Source organism: Aptenodytes patagonicus, chromosome 2 (genome assembly GCF_965638725.1).
Source record: "Aptenodytes patagonicus chromosome 2, bAptPat1.pri.cur, whole genome shotgun sequence".
In the NCBI taxonomy this organism is placed as follows: Eukaryota; Metazoa; Chordata; class Aves; order Sphenisciformes; family Spheniscidae; genus Aptenodytes; species Aptenodytes patagonicus.
The window spans coordinates 84731163-84750504 of record NC_134950.1 but is presented as its reverse complement, the minus strand read 5'-3'; the positions used below and the strand labels follow the sequence as shown (position 1 = coordinate 84750504).

The 19342-nt window shown below is 42.1% G+C and overlaps 1 protein-coding gene across 2 annotated transcripts in view; it reads left to right on the top strand.

Annotated features, from left to right (window-relative positions):
* Positions 1-19342, top strand: part of MYO10 (myosin X) — a 175417-nt gene that overhangs the window by 113740 nt on the left and 42335 nt on the right. For both annotated transcript variants that reach the window (XM_076330372.1, XM_076330371.1), the window contains 2 exons: positions 905-1013; positions 4227-4307. In XM_076330372.1, coding sequence (XP_076186487.1) covers positions 905-1013; positions 4227-4307 — 190 coding nt within the window. The remainder of the gene's footprint in view (positions 1-904; positions 1014-4226; positions 4308-19342) is intronic.

The window sequence follows — 19342 nt, the reverse complement described above, 5'->3', positions numbered from 1 at the left end:
AGGATCCTTACAGTGGTACCCTGTGAGCTGGAGCGGTACCACGTCCCTTTCTACAGGCGTATGGTTGAGACTCCAGGACACACAGAGGGGTGACAGAAGAGGAGGGAGCTGAGCCCGAGCGTCACTGTCTTGGCTGCTGCCCTCACCTGTCCCATCCGGTCATCTTGCCTTGCTGTGGGAGTTGCTTGTTTGTAAATCCCTTAAGCCCTTCTGTGCAGGGGAAACAGCTAGTAAGCGTTTCCCTCTCTGTGTTGTTTGTTCTGGTTTCATGACGTATCTGACATTACATCTGTCAATTGAAGTATGGAGGTAGAAGTAATAAATTAAAGCTGCTGGGCCTGGTTTTGCTCTTGCACCAACGTCTGTCTGGGGCGACTCCATTTAAGTTAAAAGGTCTGCATTTCTGTAGAAGTGGTAAGAGGAGGATACCAGACTGATAGTGTAGAAAACAGCATACACAGCTGGTATCTGAAAGTGAAGCTCATGTGGGTGGCTATTTTGTGTTATGGCCCCAAACAAACTGGAAGTCTTGTTTTTCAGTCTTTATTCAGGTACAGTTCCCATTAGAGTCAGCTGGAGTTTTGGTTGAGTGAGTGGAGTAAAATGCAGTAAGGACTCTAGGACTTCACACTTCATTTCCCTAATGATGTGTTGGGAGTGGAGAAGAAAGAACCTCCTTGTTTTGTTTTGCTTGGTTTGGTCTGGGGTTTTTTTTGCTCCCCTGCATAAATTCTGCGAAGGCAAAATCTATCGCTTATTAAAGATTATGGAGAAAATCCATAAGCATTTTTTGGACGGAGGAGCTGCCTTCTAAGGGACAGTGCTTTCTTTGCATTCTATAGTGGTAAACCTTGTAGTCTGTTAACATATACTTCAGAGATTTTCGTTTTCCTTCCCATTTCAGTCTTGATTTCATCTATGATCTATTTGAACATGTTTCAAGTCGCAACAATCAAGACACTCTTAAATGTGGAAGCAAGCACCGAAAACCCACTGTCAGTCTCCAGTTCAAGGTTAGTTAATGTGTCGTCTCTGCTCTGTAGCTAATCAGTGATAGATAAACCCTGTGTTCAGGAAGGAACAGTTGCAGATTAAAACAGGCAAAACTTCATCATCAAAACATTGCTGTCTCTTCTATGAAACTGCACTAACTAGTCAATTGATCGGCCATACTAGCTAGCTTCAAACAGAAACTAACCTTCACATCACACCATCCACACAAAACTATTACTGCTTTCCATTTGCTTACTTGTTCTTATTTTAAAGCTCGTCTATGAAGTTGGTGTCGGTTTTCCTTTCTAATCTAAAATCAACCATGAAAATCAAGCACAAAGCCTTACAGCAGTGCTATCTGCTAAGAAAAATAAATACTGAATAAATACCTCATTAAGGTGTTGTCTTGCTTTTTAACTTAGTTTGGAAAGCATTTTTATTAAACACCTTTTTATGAGGCTTTATAGCCCTGCCATCAAAAGTGGCACCAAATTGAAATCTAGCATAAAGTCTATCTGCAAATTATTTAAAAGAGAAAGATTGGCACAAAACCTCCTCTAAATTGCATGAGTACAAGTCTGGATTAGTTGTCTTTCATTCTGTTTGACTTAATATACATTTGCACTGTTAATTCACTTTTTATAAAAAAGGGAGCACACTCAACCCCCTTGAGGGCAGATTTTATCCTAATAGACTATTGCTAACTGTTGGACAGAACAGCAAGGAATAAATGCTGGGGCACACACAGTGTCTTTTATTAAGAAACGCTAATGTTATATTCCTTGGACAGCTTGCTTTGTGCTACCATCGCTCGTCTCAGACAAGACCCACTTCTTGTGATGAGGTGGTATTATTTGCTAGCTGTCTGGGATAGCAGAAGGTACTGTTTCCACTTAGTCTTTATACCTGTGCAAAGTAGACCTTTAAGATGTTACCGTATAAAAATTGACCCTATTTTTGCACCTGCTTTGCAAGGTAGAACACAATGTAGAGTTCCTTCTCTTCTCCGTCAGGGCCCTGGCTGGCATAAAGCATGATAACACATGAAATCAAAATATTGTTGCCTCTTGTCTAAAGCTGCAGTAACTGACCATTAACCAGGTGAACTGCTTTACAAGAGGTTGACCATCACATCATCCTGTTCTCAAAGAATTAGGTTGGGTGTTTTTCCCATGTTTTAAAGCTTTCCAGGGATTAGTCCATCTCACTTCAACTGAAGATAAGAACTTTGCCTTCACAGTTTTATTCTCATGATAGGTTGGTTAACTCTTCTTTTCATTTGACAGCCTGCCTAATGCGGGCCTGGGGGTGCCCACAGAATAGCTGAGGTTGTTTACCGTCTGCTTCAGCCTACTGCTTAAAGCAGGGCAAACTTCAGATTAGCTCGTCACCTGACAGTGACTTAGAGGCATTCAGCACCGTGCAGGATCTGGCTGTCTGTACCACAGATGGATGTGAAAACAGATTAAATAATTTTTGTTTAGACTGACCAGCTTTTCCAATGTGTGTAAGTAGTAGCCTGTGTTGCTAAAGGTCTGAGAATTGGCTTGGTTGTCTGCAGATGTTGTAATGTTCACACAGGTTTAATACAGATGAAGCCTTTGCTTTTTGAAGGTGTAAATATTTGTCTTTACACAAAAATATTTGTCTTTGTATCTTCTGGCTGTTTAATGTTTGCTGCCCCCAACTCCTGGTCCGTAGGCTGGCAAAGGCAAACAAACCAAGAACTGTCATTTATGTTCCCAGTCACTTCACCGTTTGCACCCTTTGCTCTGTACCAGCTCCTGGGCACAGCCACAACTCTGCCTGTTGCCTTTATCACTTCATGTTTAATCATCAAGAAAGCCCTTGGTTTGCAGATTAAGGCAAGAATTTGTTGTAACAGACTGCCATTGGCAGTTTCGCTCCAAAACATACGGTAGGACACACAGTGTTGCTCCTTTAAAAAGGGAATCTTCTGTCTCCTTGGCAGCCTGCTCTGTATTCTCTCCGCTGCCTGGCATCCAGTGCCACCTTTCACCTAAGGGGTGAAACATTATCATTGCTTTCTGGGCTCTTCAGAGCCTGGGCTCTGCTCCTGTACAGTCACTTGTATCTCTGCAAAGTAAATGCAAGACTTCAGTTTAAAATGGTTTATCATACTTAGTGATAAAGACTGAGGCAAGTTGGAATGAGAGATGGAATGACGGCTCAGGAGGGAAAGGGGCGGATGTGTAATTAAAGTAATAATCATAAAAGGACTGAGGGATTTTTGTGATTTTTATCTCCAGGCTGAGGTTCAGACAACTGATAGTCTAATGTGTATTGGGTCATTCAGAGTTCTAAAACTAGGAAAAAAACCCATGTTTTCTTCTATTATTTTTAACTAAATCTTATAATCTCTCTTTTTTATTCTTAAGTGCAATTAGCTATCACATGAAATAACTGTGAAACTGTCTGCTTAATGCTGTTAGCATTGTCTTTCAGTAAGATGTGTTTTCTTTACCACCCTATCCTTTACTCAGTTTTTGTTAATTTTGGGAGGGGAGTGTTTTAAAATCGAGTATTGATAAAACAATGGCTACTGTATTCTAATGTAACTCTTTTTTCATAATTTTTTATCATTTTTTCTACCCTCTTTTTGTTGTACATTTGTTACCAGAGTGTCCTTTTAGTAAGAGGTTGAGACCACGCAGGAGGGAGTAAATCCCTGTACACAAAATGCTGCTGATGGCAGGGAAAATGGAAAATGAGTGGGTAAGGGGTGGTTGAAATGAAAAGAGGAGATCTAGTTTTGTGGTTACTTCAGTTTTACCTTAGACCCCTTATCCTTCCTTGTGACTTGTAGCAATTTGGGAATGTGAATCCTAAGTCTTAAGCAGTCATTCAAAAGATCCCTGAAACAGCAACTTTCCAGTTTGGTGTTTTCTTATACAGAATGATATGAAGAAAACTGTTCATATCTTGTTTATGTCTTGTTCACTGTAAAGCGGTTACGATAGTTTTGGTCAGAAGGGCCAGTGGAAGAAACAAATACGCATGTATTGATTCTGTATATTCACTGTATAGCAAGAGCTTACATAGAGTATGGTACGGCAAGAGCTTACATACTGTGGTAATTTCTAGTGTGAACCACTAGGTGTTGCAGTTAGATATTGTCTGCCATGCTAAGCTGCAAGAGTTTTTGTGGGGGTATTTTGCTTGTACAAAAAGTCAGCTTGTGAAGTGCTGTCTTCTTTCTACCTGTGTTTTAGGAATCGCTTCATTCTTTAATGGCGACGCTGAGTTCTTCAAATCCTTTCTTTGTTCGCTGCATTAAACCCAACGTGCAGAAGGTAAGACTTAAAATCGCGCCCGTCTTTTTTATATGTCTCAGGCCTAATCTTTCACTGCTTGTTTGGTTATTTACAGCTGTGTGAAGCAGAGGGTGGCGTTCTTCACTGACTTTGTAAAAGGCTCTGCGAGGTGAAGGCACTGGGAAAGGCTTTTGATTGTTTTGTAGGCAGGCCATGTCTTTAGGCACATTTTTAATAGGCATTGCTCACAACTCTGATAAATGACTGGCTCTAAGGGTGGTTATAAAAGGAAGGTAGAAGGCTGCGCTGCACGTTTGACAACTCTGAGAGAGCCTTTTCAGGAAGAAAACGTCAAAACTGTAAAGTTTGTTTTAAATCACGATAGGAAGTGAATGGTGGTGCATATAGCAAAACTGCTGTGAATGACTAACTCTGCCATCAGACTCTTAGTCTTTCATTTTATGTACAATACTAGGTGTCTTCATGCTGGCTGTTCTGTTACAGACTTATTTTTTTAAAACAGACTTGGCAACTAAGGCTTACTGTATTGATTTGTCTTTTGAGTCACAGATAATGAAAAGCAATGTCAAGACTTACTTAGGTATGTTGGAGGGCTCTGTAGAAACGAAGAGGTAATGGTATAGTAATTGCTGAAGTTAGTATTGTTAGCCTGGTCCTGATGTTCTGGGATTTTGCACATCTGTTTGTGACTTTATAGACCGTTGTTCAGTATGGTCTGCTTAGGTCAAAAATGGGGTGCTAACAAATCTGGTTTATGGTTTTCACATTGCAACTGAGAAATAGGTGACTTTGATATAAATCCAGTTTTACATGTTACATTTCTCTGGGATGTCTGGTTAATCAGGACACTAAAACATCAAACAAGGCAGATCGCATTGCAGGTTTTTGTATTATCTGGGTGGTACATCCTCAACTTTACATGTTTTCAGTTGCTAACAGTTTTTAACTCTGCTTTTGCGCTGTTGCTCATGGTGTGTCAAATAACATGTGGATTGTGGGAACCTTGGCAAAAGGGAACAGCCAGGAAGCAAATACGACCTCCTTTCTGCATCCTGAAGTGTTTGGCGCTCTGAGGTGTGCAGCCACCAGGTAGCCAAACCCCACATGGATGACAGCACCTTGGCCAGCAGCTGGGGTCAATGAGCATATGTATGTAGCAAAAGCCCTGATCACTGAGGGAGGGCAGTTTTGAAAAGCTTGTTTTCTTTCCTGCTCCTGTTTCTGTCTGGAAGCCCCATGATTCTTACAAAGCCCACCTGCTGCCACTGGAGTATAAAAAGAATTTCAATAACTCGTGTGTTTTCCTTATTTGTCCTTTTGCATCCGAGTAAGGCTCATCTCCACAGTACCAAAGTCACAAGGATTTGCCATGGTTGATGCAAGAACAAAGCGCTTGTTGCATTTCTATAGCAAGGAAACCACTGAGTACCCATTCCCATGTTCCTTGTTGCTCTACCAGTCTTTTCCCACTAGAATGCTCCATCCCTGACAAATTTGGCATGTGCTACTGTATCTGCACATATATTTTACTATCATTAAAACAAAGTTCTCACAGAATTAGCAGCTGTGCAAGCAGAAGGAGCTTGAGACAGCCTCAGTCTCAGGAAACCACATATAATTGCAGGAGTGTATGCAGGAACAGATTGGGAAATTCCTGTAGACAATCCCTTTCAAAGTACATATAAAATGTCACTGAAATCTTACACAGAAATTTTTGTCCTTGTTTTCCATTTGCTTTAATTTGATTGCAAATTTAACTTTGATTTGATGGCTTTACCAAATAAGAAATCCTATTTGAAGAACAAAAGTAGAGAAAAGGGTCACACAGTTTACCTGTTGTAGCTGATTCAGTAGGAGACTTGATGGAAAATGAGAAAGCAAGCCATATATAATACTTGTCGATGGCATTCTTCACTCAGGGAAGTGTTCTCAAAATGCGTTTTTGTGATTCACTGTTTTAAGTTTTGTCTGCTGTGCACTGCTGTCTGTTCCCCCATGCCTCACAGACACAGTGATTCTTAGTGCCAGTCTTGTGACGTTGTTGGTGTTGCTCCTTCTGCAATGGTGCAGGTACAGAAAGCAGGCACGTGAAAGGCATTTGGCTCCTCTGTAGCTCAGCTGGATTCTGTGGATGCACATCCTGTCATACAACTTGTTGCTTCTTTTCAGTTAGACAGAGGAAAATAAGGTGGGTCAGTTTGCATAGCTTTGAACCAGTACGGCTCAGAGACACGTTAGTTGTGCATGGACTACCAGGGATTACCACATACGTGACTCACTGTGCAGGGTTGGTTAGAAACATAACTGCTTGAAACATTCAGATGAGCCGGAGAAACTGGGATTGAAAGAAAGTAAAAATCTTCACTGAGCATTTTCCTCTGTGTCTTCTGCCCATAGTTTTTACTCTGCAGTGATGGTGATACAGAATGATAAAATGTCACTCTTCAAAAAGTACTTAAACTTTAAGTACTTAAACAGTGCTTGCCAAATAACAAATGATGTGAAAGGGGTGTTCTAATTGCTTTTTTGAAATACGCAGCATTAAAGGAGAGCTGGACCAGAGAGACTCAGCAAGGAAAGAGCAGAAGTTGTTATCAGAAGCAAAGCCTCTCAAGCTACTCATTGCTCTCTGGCTTGAGTATGAATAGGTGACACACCTTCGTCGAGCATCCTCTATAACTCTGGAGGGGAGGAGGTGGTGGTGCTTGAGGGCTGTTTTACTCTGGAAGTATGTTTGAATTGTGTAGGTGAATGAGGTTGAGTGGATGGAAGACAAATTCAAGCCTTTGAAAAGCAGAACGTGCAGCAGACAGTACTTTCTCTGCTCTTCTAGACATTAAAGTGTATTCATGTTGGATAAGAGACGTGATAATTTACAGTAATTATTTGATTATTTTTTAATTGATCAAAAGTTAAATTTTTAAATATGTTACAGCGGCAAGCAAAAACAACTCAGCATATGCAGTAAACCACTGAACATTTACATATCAAAGCAGGATCTACACTCATAAGAGCAATTTCCTAAAGGGGGCACACAGAGTACATGACCTTTTGTCACAAGACATTTCAGCGAGCAGGCCTCAGACAGAAGAACAGAGGACCCATTAATCTTTGGGAGACCCCTGAACAATCAGTGTATCTGTTTTCATAGTTTCCAGTCTGTTCTGAACTAGCCATAATGTGGAAACTTTTCCATTTGGTATGCTTAATGAGTATTTTCTGCTAATGAAGGGTCTTTCTCCTCAACTCCCCTTATCTTCAGTGCAGCTTGCAGAACTACATATCACTTCATCTTTTTGAACTTTGACACATCTTTCTCTGTTTCTTGGTCTCATGTTTCTTTTCCTGCCTCCTGTTCTATTCGATAATGATTCCTCCCTGCAACCTTGCCTTTTCTGGTCTCCATCTATCCTTTTTTGTGCACCTTAAATTAAAAAAAAATCAACCAAACCAAACAACAACAACACCCAAAAAACCAACAGAAAAACAAAACAAAAAAGACTGTCTTTTTAAAACAAGCTACAACCATTGCTACAGCCATCAGCTGAATGTTTCTTCCAGCTTGCTGCTATTAATAAAGTTGCTAAGCCTTGGTGCTGCTTAGGAGACAGTTCAGGGTAAATTTAAGACCTGAACTTCCTATGCAAGCTGTTTCAGAGACAGAAATTTTCCTGTTGGCCAAAAGGAGCCAGCCTCAGGCAGGTTGGCTCAAGTGCCTTCTCAAGTTCCCTTCTCCATTTAGGATTTTTCTTCAGAAAATGTATTGGCATAATCATAGTGAGTGGCATAACATTGGCATAATCATTACGAGTGGCCCCCACCTCCAGCATCTGCATGGCCTCATCTGTGCTGGTCTCTTAAAAATCTCGATTATTACAGCTTGCTTCTGTAATTCCTTGTTCTTGAGACTTCAACAGGTTCAGACCCAGCTGTTCTCTCATGCACAATCTCTTCAGTTACAGATCTAAGTCCAGTTTGGTCCTGGTGGGCAAAATCCTGGCTTCATTAGAGTTGGCATGAAATATTTGATATAAACAAGAATTTAACTTTTTTCCTCTTTTTTTTGAGGAAACCTGTGTTGGTGTGTGCCACCTGAACAGGATTGCAGAGTCTCTACTCACCTCCCTGTCTGCTTATTTATTGTCTGTCTCATTCCTCTGTGGCAGTGATGGTCTTGCCACTGGCAAGATAAAAGTCGCTTTCTCTGATGCTTCTGAGCTCTGAAGGGGCAATTCTGTTTCTCTGCAGGTTTTTTTATATTGTTTTTTTTAATCTTAAAATTTAATTAGGTAAGGTAAAGAAATGAGACAAAATTAAACCTGTATTGTAAATCTACTGCAGGGGAGGGGTTACAGGAAGCAACAAAAAAAGTGAAACTAGTAATAAGTTTCCAATTCAAAGGAAGACTGGTAGAAAAAGGTCTGTAATAAATTCTGTGAGGCTTACTGCTGCTTTGGAGTCCTATCGTGCTGCATATTCATTCTGGGAAAATTACTATCAAGGTAGTAAGATTGCTAACATTGCTTCTGGGGACAGAGCCATTTAAAGGGATCAAGGTTATTGGCACCTGCAATGTACTTTGAGGCATAGGTCATTAATAGCCATGAGACATCCTGGAATAGTAAGCAGTATGTCCCCTAATACGAAATAAGATGCAAACCTATTTCGCTTGGCGTCTGAATTAAACTTGTGCTCTTAAAATAGCTCTGAATCATTACAAAGGTAAGTATAGCATGATACCAAGCTAAACGCCAGTTAGAAGTACAGCTCCGGAACGTGGTACAAAGGAACAATGAGAGAACAGCTTGGCCCCATCTGCGAGGATGATTGTGTGCAGGGTGTGGAGCAGGTACAAGTTCAATGAATGCAGTATGTGAACTTGTTGTCAAGCTGGAATTGCAATATTGTCATATTGAGCCTTGACTGTATGAATTACTGAATTTGCCTTGTAGAGAGATTTTTTGCAGAAATACGGGTAGGGGCAGTGCAAGTCTAATGCCGCTGCACTGAGAACAGCACTGACATTAAAACCTTGAAGGATGCAGGGAGGGAGACTCTGAGCTTCAAGGATATTCTACTGTACCTTCAGCACAGGATTGCTAAGCATCTGGATAAAACTTTACTTTTAAAAGTCTTTATTTTAAAAATTATCCTTAATAAAGTAGTCCAGCTTCAAACTTCTATGCACATCCTACTGCAGCTGTATCCACAACTTTTACTTTATACTTTGCTTTATACACCAGCCTCAGTCACTCAGCAGACTCTGGGTCTCCTTACTGGGGAGTAGATGCCTTTGTGGGTTTTTAAAGATGCTGAGCCCAGCAGTTAAAAGCTAAGAAGTGTTAGGCCCTGAATGGAGGCGTCTTTATGGTTTCCTCATTTAGTTGCAGAGCCCTGGGGTAGCCCTTCTGTAGTGAAGCTGCAGTGTTCTCTGGTGCTGGGACCTAGCAGATCACAGGGTAAATTTGACTGGCTATCTGTAAGAAAAAGGGAATAGAAAGCCTCATCATCACGTTAATAGCTACTCTGATACTTCGAAAGTAAAGGGAATAGATTATATGGCCCAGGTACAACTACTGGGCATTTGCAGTAGTATCTGTAGAAAGTTAAGGTCTAGTAGTATTAATTTACAGCTGTATTAGCAGCTCATGTATTAGAGATCCTTACTGCCTATTTTAAAAATCTCTCTTTAATCTCAGTTGTTCTCAGTAAATACTCGTTTTAAGAAGGCTTTCTGGCTGCCAATTACTGCTGTCATTGCTTCTGGAGGAAGCAGAGGCACTGGCTCTGAGCACAGATTGGGCTTGCTGGGGCAGCCTGGGTCAGGCTCAGGGAGCTGCTGTTTGGGCTCATCCTTTGGGAGGAGAGCAACCATTTCCCAAAAACGTAGCATGTTAACCTGATCTCGCAGGCCAATAAGTGCACGGGGCCAAATACAAACTATTTATCCATAGCCCTCTACCTCATAAGGCTTTATTGTTCGTAATCAGGAAGGCGCAGTCATAAGGTGTGGCATCGTGCACAGCCGACGCCGCTTAATTCAGCCACCTGGATCTTGTTGCCTTGGGTTTTGCAGAGTTACATAGCTTCAAATCAAGACTTGTGGAGTATGTCCCAGCTGCATCATTTTCTGGCGCATCACTTGAGTAATTAGGTCAGGCACTAGAAGACTCCTTAGGTAAAAGTGATAAGGAGAGTGGGTGTCAGGAAAGCAATTGCTCCTGCTCACAAAGTGCTGGCAGTAATGTTAAGCGTGGATCTGAATCCCTGGCTGAAAGAACAAGACAATTCCTGCAAGAAGTTTCATGCTACACAGGCAGTGCCTGTCTTCTGTGTTGCCTCCGAAAAATCGCTCCCATCTGCGATGCAGCGTGTCGGTTATGCTGCCCAGGAGCCACTGGGTTGTCCCTTTGTCCCCATCTCAGAGCGTTGCTGCTTGCTGGGCTGAAGTAGGTCATTCCTTTCTCCAGGCAATCACCCAGACAGGCATGTCCTTCTTCTTCATCAAGGTTTGTTGTTTACTAAGCCAGGCTGACTAGGCATCCCTTTGCTAAGTGTATTAGAGTTTGTCTTTCAGTGACTGTGGTGTTTAAAATTGAGGAGTTTAAAATTGAGGTATTGAAGGCTGGGGATAGAAAGCTGAGAAGGGATGCTGCCGGGGAGGGAGCAGACGCTGTGCTGTAAAGATTGCATCAAACTCCAGGCAGTGCAGGCAAACAGATTTTTGCATGTTGTGCAGCACGTACGTGCACAGTTGCCAAGTTTCCCAGAAAGACCATTTGGTAGGAGTCTGTCCACAAGTGGTGGGAGTCGTTTTTGGATCTCAGATAGTAACCGTGGCTGTGTGCTCTTGTGAGCAGGGTCGGGGGGACGCATGGGGAGCAAATGCTGCTTCAGGAGGGACTTGGGAGGAGGTGGCCCGAACATCAAAGTACCAGAACAATTCTGGGGAAAAATAAAATACCTAGGGGTGGGATATTTTTGAAGTGCAACACTTGCTGTGTAGTTCAGTGTAATATTTAGAAGTGAGAAGGATTTTGACTACTGCAGCAATTGATCTGTCAGCAGCAGAGCGTCTTACCGCCTCCGGCTGACATCAGGCACTGCAATAATTCTGCGTTTTGTGCCACCTAATGGATTTTTTTTGTGTTTTATGAATTCCTTCATATGTGATTGTGTGACATGGATGGGCATTTGTGGAACTGCAACTACTGATCCCAAGTCTGAAGTATTTGCTTTTTATAAATACCGAGCAAAGAACTTGGCTTTTCTTCCTTCTTGTGCACTCTACCAAGTATTTGAATTGCAAGCATTGTCATGCAAATGTATGCATGGAAAAAGTGTGTGCTTCATCAAGCTTTGGAAGTTTTCTTTTTTAACTACAAAAAAAAAAAAAAATCCCTCCACATCTCTAGATGGCAATTTACATTCAAATCCTGTTTGCTGTGTTCTCATGGTAACTACTCCAAGGGAATATGCACAGTCCATGATAAATAGCCATCCTTAGAGCTCCAGAAGCATAGCTGGGGTACAGAGTATTGTTCTCTAGCAAAAACTTTAATGTTCGTAACTCCCTTGCTAAAATGTGTCTTAGGGCATTTTGTGCATTTTATCTCTTCATGTTTAGGAATTTGTTGGCTCTGAAATACATTTACATTCTTGATGCCTATAAGGTGAGATTAGCCCTCATGTCCTGTTAGTCAGGAATACCTACAGCGATTGCTGTAGAGCCAGCCCTCGCTAGGCTTGACTTCCTTTGAGTAGCATCAGGAATGAATTAAGCAAGTACAGCCAAAGATATCACATGAAAGACTTGAAATACCAGTGAGCTGAAGAAAGCCCTGTTCTGTGTGTGTCTGTGTGTGTGTGCATAGCTGCAACTGCTAAGGTTGAGTTTTTCACAATGGGCGAACGCTGAAGGGTGAAAAAGCTTTAAAAGGTAAGGGATTTAATTCATGTAGGTTTTTTAATAATTTTAATCTTGCATACTTGGAGCTGCAGTGGACTTGTAGAAAGAGAAAAGAAAGTGCCTGGAGTTTGGCTGAGCAAGCTGTACTGGAAATGTTTCTGGGCTTGTATTTTCTTTTAAAGAGGGTAAATGCATGCAGAATCAGGTTTATGAAAAAACGACTAAATTTACTGGTCTAATCATATTTTCGAACACCAGGAGAGCTTTGCTGCCAAGCAGTCTGCTTTAATAAATCACACTCTGTTTGAAAGTTAAAGGAGTGATTGTTCACAGCGCAGGGAAAAAGTCAGCAGAAGTAGAGCTGTGTGTGCAGAGGGGGGAAGACCTGTGTTGTAGTGATAGGCTGCTTTCCGGAGAAAGATCTTTTCTGTTGTTCAGCCATCTGTGGCATAGACTCAGGAAAACCAGCTATGTAAAGTTTAGGACTGTAGTATTCTTGTAATTTTTAAGGCAGAAGGCATGGCTGTAGTTTTGCTTTGATTACATGATAAGAAAGCGACACTGGGGACAAGTGTGTTGGGGAGTGGGGGGAGTCCAGCGAGGTATCTGCAGCACTCAGAAGTCTAAATTAATTTTGTAGTTTTACTGGAGGAACTTGATGGGGCACATTTGAGACAGTAATTCTTTTGCCATAGAAATACAGGAAATGGAATATGCTTGGGAAAAAAAAAAAGTTAATTGCAGTAGTAATGGAAAGGATATTGTAACAGGAGTGTATTTTGACTTTGTTTTGCTGTGTCAACTCCCCCCTTCCACCCCCAATGAAATAAACCCCCCAACCCAGCAGGCAAAATAGCTCTGTTCTACACCACTGATTGCCTTTGCTTCTGGGATCTGCATTTTGCTCCTTGCTTTCCCATTTAAAGAGCTTGCCTCTGCAAACATTAGAATTCAGCCACAGGGTAGAAAATTAGGATGAAATTGCTTGAGAGAACCTGTTATGAAGGGAATGGGTTTGATCCTGCATCATTGAAGTCTATGGGAGTTTTATTCTGGTCTCAAGAAGAGCAACCCTAGATTTGCCTTGCAAATCTAGATGGAGGAGATACGATCTCATAAAGTGCCTATGGGACTGGGAAAGGGGGTTCTCATAACTTGTAGTTGTTCTTTTCTCACTGATGTTAAGATGTGTCCTTTTAAACCCCAAGTGGTAACAGTGGTGGTAGGTCAAAATGTAGGTATTTTTGTTTTGTGGAACATCAGTTATATGTATTCAGTATTTCTTTTGCTAAAACTGCTTAGTTTCAAAAAAGATAAGATTTGTTTTGTTTCTCATTTGCTGGCTTATTCAAAAAAATGTATTTACAACCTGTAACATAACTGGAAGCATAACAACAATGATTTTTTTCCAATACAGCTAGATTACTGATAGGAATTACCTGAAAGTTACAGTACTGTCCCAGCTATTCACAGATCTTTGTCAGAGCTACCCTCAGAACACAAAATCCATGTCAAGAGCAGAAGGTAATATCATTTAGGAGTAGACTTGGGTCAGTTGCTAAACTTTTTTCTCTTTAACTGTATCTATCTGTTTATGTGTGTGTGTGTGTATATATATGTGGCTTTTCTTAATTTAGTCACAGGATGCGGCGAAGAAGCAAAGACTTCATGGGGGAAAACCTCACTGTGATGAATTTGTAAGGACTAAGTACACTTCAGAACATCTGCAGTCACCTCGTAAGATGAAACTTGAAACGTGAAATGCTTGCTGAAAGTGCCTCAAAGCATCTTATCTTTGTTGTCTAACTTACACTCAGAATTTACTGTTTCTGGTAATTTTAGGCAGTTTATAAGCATAAGAAGCAAGGCAGGTCCGTTCCTAACACTGTCATTAGAATTACAGAAGTGAGGTTGTGGTTTCAGTTGTATGAAGTGGAATGTAGTAACTGTAAAGTCCGTGTTTCGGGACATCAGCTGAGTCGTAGCTGTGTGACGGCAGTCAGCCTAAACTACAGGAAGTTTTTGGCTGACGCATGATGAGGTTTGAGGTTGCTGCTGTTGGTTTGTCTCCTCCGTGCTCCTGATGTGCGTTCCCCATTCAGGCAATAGGGAGCTGGGCAGCTGGTGCCGCTCACGGGAGTTTTGCTGGGGAGGTGGTAGCACCACAACTCCCCAGGCTCTGTGGACAGTATTAGTTTTGTTGTTCAGTCCCAAGCACGGGGTAAGCGTACACTCTGTTCAGGTCTGTGAAGCTGCTGGTGAGCCAAGAAGCCCACTGCACCACATAAATCATTTGGGACACTGGGAAATTTTTTGTTTTGGCTGCCACCTTGGATAGTCATACACACCTATGAGCATTTTGCAATGTTCAGTGTAGAAAAGGCAAGTTTTTTCACCAAACTTGTAGTGCTATGTTATATTTCCACCATTTACATGAGATCTATTATGGCATTTTTGAAACTTAGTCTCTGTAGATCTAGGAAACGTGACGTATGTGGTAAGTAGGGGCTTTTGGGGGTCTCCAAACTTTTAATAGTCAAGCAGAGATAAAGTAGATGGGTTGAGAGAAGACATCCACTTTCAGAAAGCCATATAAATGCCAAATCCTCTGCGATACTGGCTTTCTCGACTGAATGGCTGGCCCAGATTCAGCATGAAAAGGAGGAGTATGTCCATCTGCAGCTTGCCAGCCACACCATTTGTGCATATTTAGCCAAAAAACCCCAGTGTCCAGCCTCATTAATTAAGTAGTTTTTCAAAGGAAGAAATGATGATTTTTGTTAAAAGTGGTTTAGCACTTAAATTAGCTTCACGTAAGTTTTTAATATAAGCAAACAATTCACGTAGCAAACAAAGTTGTGTTTTGGAAGGCTGATTCTATCTTCAGTGTCTCTTTCTGACTCAAACATTAAGCGTTATGTTTTGTTGTATATTTAAGCCAGCCTAGGAATTTCTCAGGGGAGAAATGGCTCTTCAGCCATGCGAAATTGCCATTTCCCTGTGACCACTGGCGTGCATAACCTGGCGCGTCTCATATCAGCCAGGTTCTTAAAGGGCACGTACATCTCATTGGCCTCAATGAGCTCTAAGCACACATCTAAATGCTTTGCTTAAGTTACTACTGGTTTTAGGCTGCTGTGGGTGTGCTGGGCAGCCCGTAACAGAGTACCTAGAGCCGCGATCCCTCTTGTCACACAGCTTTGAAGAGGAGTGAGGCATATGTGCAGCTCCCTTACAGTTGTGTATCCAGCCTAAAGTTGTGACTCGTCTGTGCAGAGGAGGAGGGAAGACTTGTTACATCCGTTGCTCCAGTGGCGTGGAGTCCGCGCTGCTGGCCAGTCCCAGGAGAACATCGCGCTGGTACCTCAGCAGTTAAAATGCATCTAACCGATCGTGGAGTCTCAACGGTGTGTTTTCACCATGATCAGGAAGAGGGACAGAAAAAATCCACTTCTGGATATCAGGAAGAGCCATATTCTTATTTAAATGTGATGCAGCAGATTGTAAAACCATAAGTAAGGGCAGAACTGTTCTCCATAGGATCATCTTAAAAATAGATAGAGTCAACTAGGTGTGTGCTTTATGTGACTAAGAAAAGATGGAACTTGCCTTAGAGAAACAAAGGGCCATTGACCAGCATCCCTGCCTGTAAATTCTGCAGGCTTTGTGGAGGTGAACAGTGGCATTGCAATTAAATCACTCAGAACGTGGTTGAATGTTAAATTAGTTAGGTCCTGATGTAATTTTACCATCTATTACAATTCATTTTTTCTCTCTTTCTCTGTATATGTGTGTGTAGCTAGATCAGTTAATAGTTTGATAACCATATTGGTGTTAAGGGAGGTTTCTTGCCATCCGTTTTGGGTAATTCTGCACCATGCTAATAAAGCAAAGTTAATTTACTCTATAGTTAACTCATTTCACAGATGTATAGGAATTGGAACAAACAAGTAGTTTGTGCAATTCTTTTTTGAGGGGAAAAATATATGGTGACTTTCATTGCAGGTGTTAATGATTGCTGATATATAATCTATAGCAATGAGATCGCAATGGTTTTTTGCTCTACCAAATGCAATTATTAGCAATCCTTGCAGGAAGCACAGGAGCTGTCTGCTGTTCTAGCCAAGATGATGTTGACTCACCTGTGCCTTCAGCGTGGCCTCTGTGGCAGCACAGATAGCTGTGACCTGCAGAGCTCCTCCATCTTGTGTTTATGTAACATATGAAGAAATCAGTAAAGGGGCTTTTTTTTTTTATTTAGGATGGAAATTTCAGAATTATCAGAAATATCTAATTTGATTTTGATGTGGTTCTCAGAAATATCAAAGAATTCGAGTAGGAGACTTTCCAACTCTTCATGGGGAGATGGGACGGGACTGTTGTGTTTTAACAAAGCAGTCCAAGGAGAACATTTGTTGCCTTTTTCTGTGAAATGAATGTACACAAGGATAAACTACCTTCATTTTCTGTCCCTTCCCCCCAAACACACACACACACACACATTTCACTAGTCTTAATACCCCCTTGTCTAGTCGGTTGCAGATCTGCAAGGCAAGTCCTGAATTTATAATGTAAAAATGTATAGGGATACAAGAGCAGCAGCTCAAAGGACCTTTTTTCTAAGAAAAATGCCAAAGTTAGACTGACACTATCTGAGACGTGCTGAGATATAAGATGTAGGAGTAATTAACATACTGATTACATGGGATTGAGCTGGGTCATTTATCTGGGCCATCACGCAACTCTGTCAGCTACGTAGATGTCTGTGCTGATCACAGGGATCCCCATCACCTTCTGTAAACTTGAATTTCCCCTCTCTAGACTTAAAAAGTATCTTAACTGCAGCGTCACACGTTTCCTCATACTTTTAAAACTTAAAGGAGATCACCTGACTACCCACTGCAAGTCTGCTGCAGCATAGCTCTTGGGCAATCCCCCGGAGTCCTGGGCTCCCCCAGATTGAAGCGAGCCCTCGGTAATGACAAAAAACAGCAAGGACCGTGCCCAGCCCGATGGGGAGGTTTTGGTGCAGAGGGGCCCGTGTGCCGGCTGCTCTGGCAGGGGTCAGTGCGGGGTCCCAGGGGAGCCAGGCAGCGGGGGTGCTCCGGGAGGGCTGGGTCGCGGCACCCTTGCAGGCAGCAGCCCAGAGGCAGCAGCCCTGCCGTGAATGGAGCCCTGTGCCTGCAGCGGGGTGGGAATAATCTGCCCTTTCAGTGCTGCCCGACCTCTGGTGTCCTAGCAACCCAAAGCTGTTCAGCTGAATATTTTGTGGCATTCCTCATTTACACGTATCAGATATTGGCTGTGATTTAAGCCTGGCTCATTTCCCATTACGGCTTTCAAACAAAAGGCTCAATACAGGAAGGGGAGGAGAAAGGGCTCCTTAGGAGATAATTTTATAAAACCATATCTTTTTTTCGGCGTAGGAGTTACACTGGAACGTTTTCCTTACTTGAGAAAGCACTGAGCAGCAAGTCTGCGCATTACGTCAGCCTTGTGCTTTGTAGGCATCTTTTATGGGCCGCTGAGGGAATGAACCGTGTGCAGGGGAGAAATGCATTGGAGGAGAAACAGCGTGTGGCCTCAGTATTGAAAAAGGGGTGCCATCAAGTGCTAACTTTTTAACGTTGCTTGAATCTGACTTTGACTCTTAGCTAGGAAGTTGCTGGCCCTCATGGCCATACAATAAACACATACGCTCCACACTTAAATCCATTAAAGGCAACTCAAACTTTTTTATTGTTTTAAACCTTATAGACACAGAGGTTTGATTCATGATTGTTGTAGGGCTTTTCCCATTTTTAACAATTGGAGCTGATAATATGGAGGAGTCTTTTTATTATTTCGTGGTGAATGTGTGAAGGCTTTGTAATGACTTAATCTAAGCTAGTCCATAGTGCTGCAGCCTGTGTCTTCACAGACAGTCAGCCACAGTAAAATCTCAGCCAAACTTCCCTTGCTGGACCGCCAAATACTTGCATAAGTAATGAATGTGCTTCCTGCCAAGGCGAAGCTTGCATGTGGGAAACGCAGTTCTGGATTGCACCGTGCACTGCAGGCCAGCAGCTCTGTGTCTTGTTCCTCTCTGGTGCAGAGTCAGTCTTCGGGAATCCCAGTACCAAAAGTTACAGAAGTCAGCACTAAGCTTCTTCAAATAAATGAAAGTAGTATTTTTTTCCACAACGGGAGTGCTGAAAGGGGACTAGTTAGATCTTTTAGTCTAACCTGCTGCGTGGCAAACTGTAAGGAAACCATTAACGCCTGCTGGAAAGAGGAGGACATCCCGTGTTTTCTTTGAAGTGTCTGGTGGCTTTAGACGGTCCCACCACCATGGGTAAGCTCTTCCAGTGAATACACGTAGTGAGAAAAAGGTGTGCCTTCTGGTTTGGATATGTCTTGCTTTGATTTTCATGCTTTTTATGCCTTTATCTGCTGTATATTAGAAATTGTTGTTGAATGTATGCTCTTGGTATAGCTACTCAAAGATTACTATCAAGGCCTCTCAGCTTTCTTATTGATGAGCTCCTCAAGGCTTTTATTGAAGTCCCTTACTGCTTTTTTTTACTCAGATCTTTATTCTCATGTCTCTTGTCTAAATGGTTTCCAGTGTAGCGGACTCCTTTATTGTGCTCCAAAATTGGACACAGCATTTCAGTAGCAGTCACGTAGCTAAGGAGCACAGGTTAGCCCACAAATCACTAAACTGACTTCTGAAATATCAGAGAATTTTTAGTATTCTCTTTAAAGCAATGCCCCAAAATAGAAGAGTCTCAAGACATAAATGGCATTCAGGCATGGGGTCCTAAAGGAATAGGGTGTGATCAGATCTAGAGAAGCAGCAGGTGGGTGCCTGGAACTGAAGCAGAGAATAAAGTGAGATTTGGATTTAGAGTCCTCTTCGGCTCTCCTTGTGCTCCACGAGTTGATGTCTCTTGTCCTTCTGTGGAGCGCGATGTTAACTCCCTCCACGCATGCATTGCGAGCTCTTGTGGCTGGAGGTGAGGTTCTTCCACCTCTTCCTTTCTACTTACCTGCAATAGAGAAGAGGAGGCAATATCCCTGTATCCTTTCTCCCCCTGTACGGAGCTGCACTCTGAAAAAAGGTTGCTCAGTTTCGTGTCACCAGGGAAAGCAAGGAGAGTTG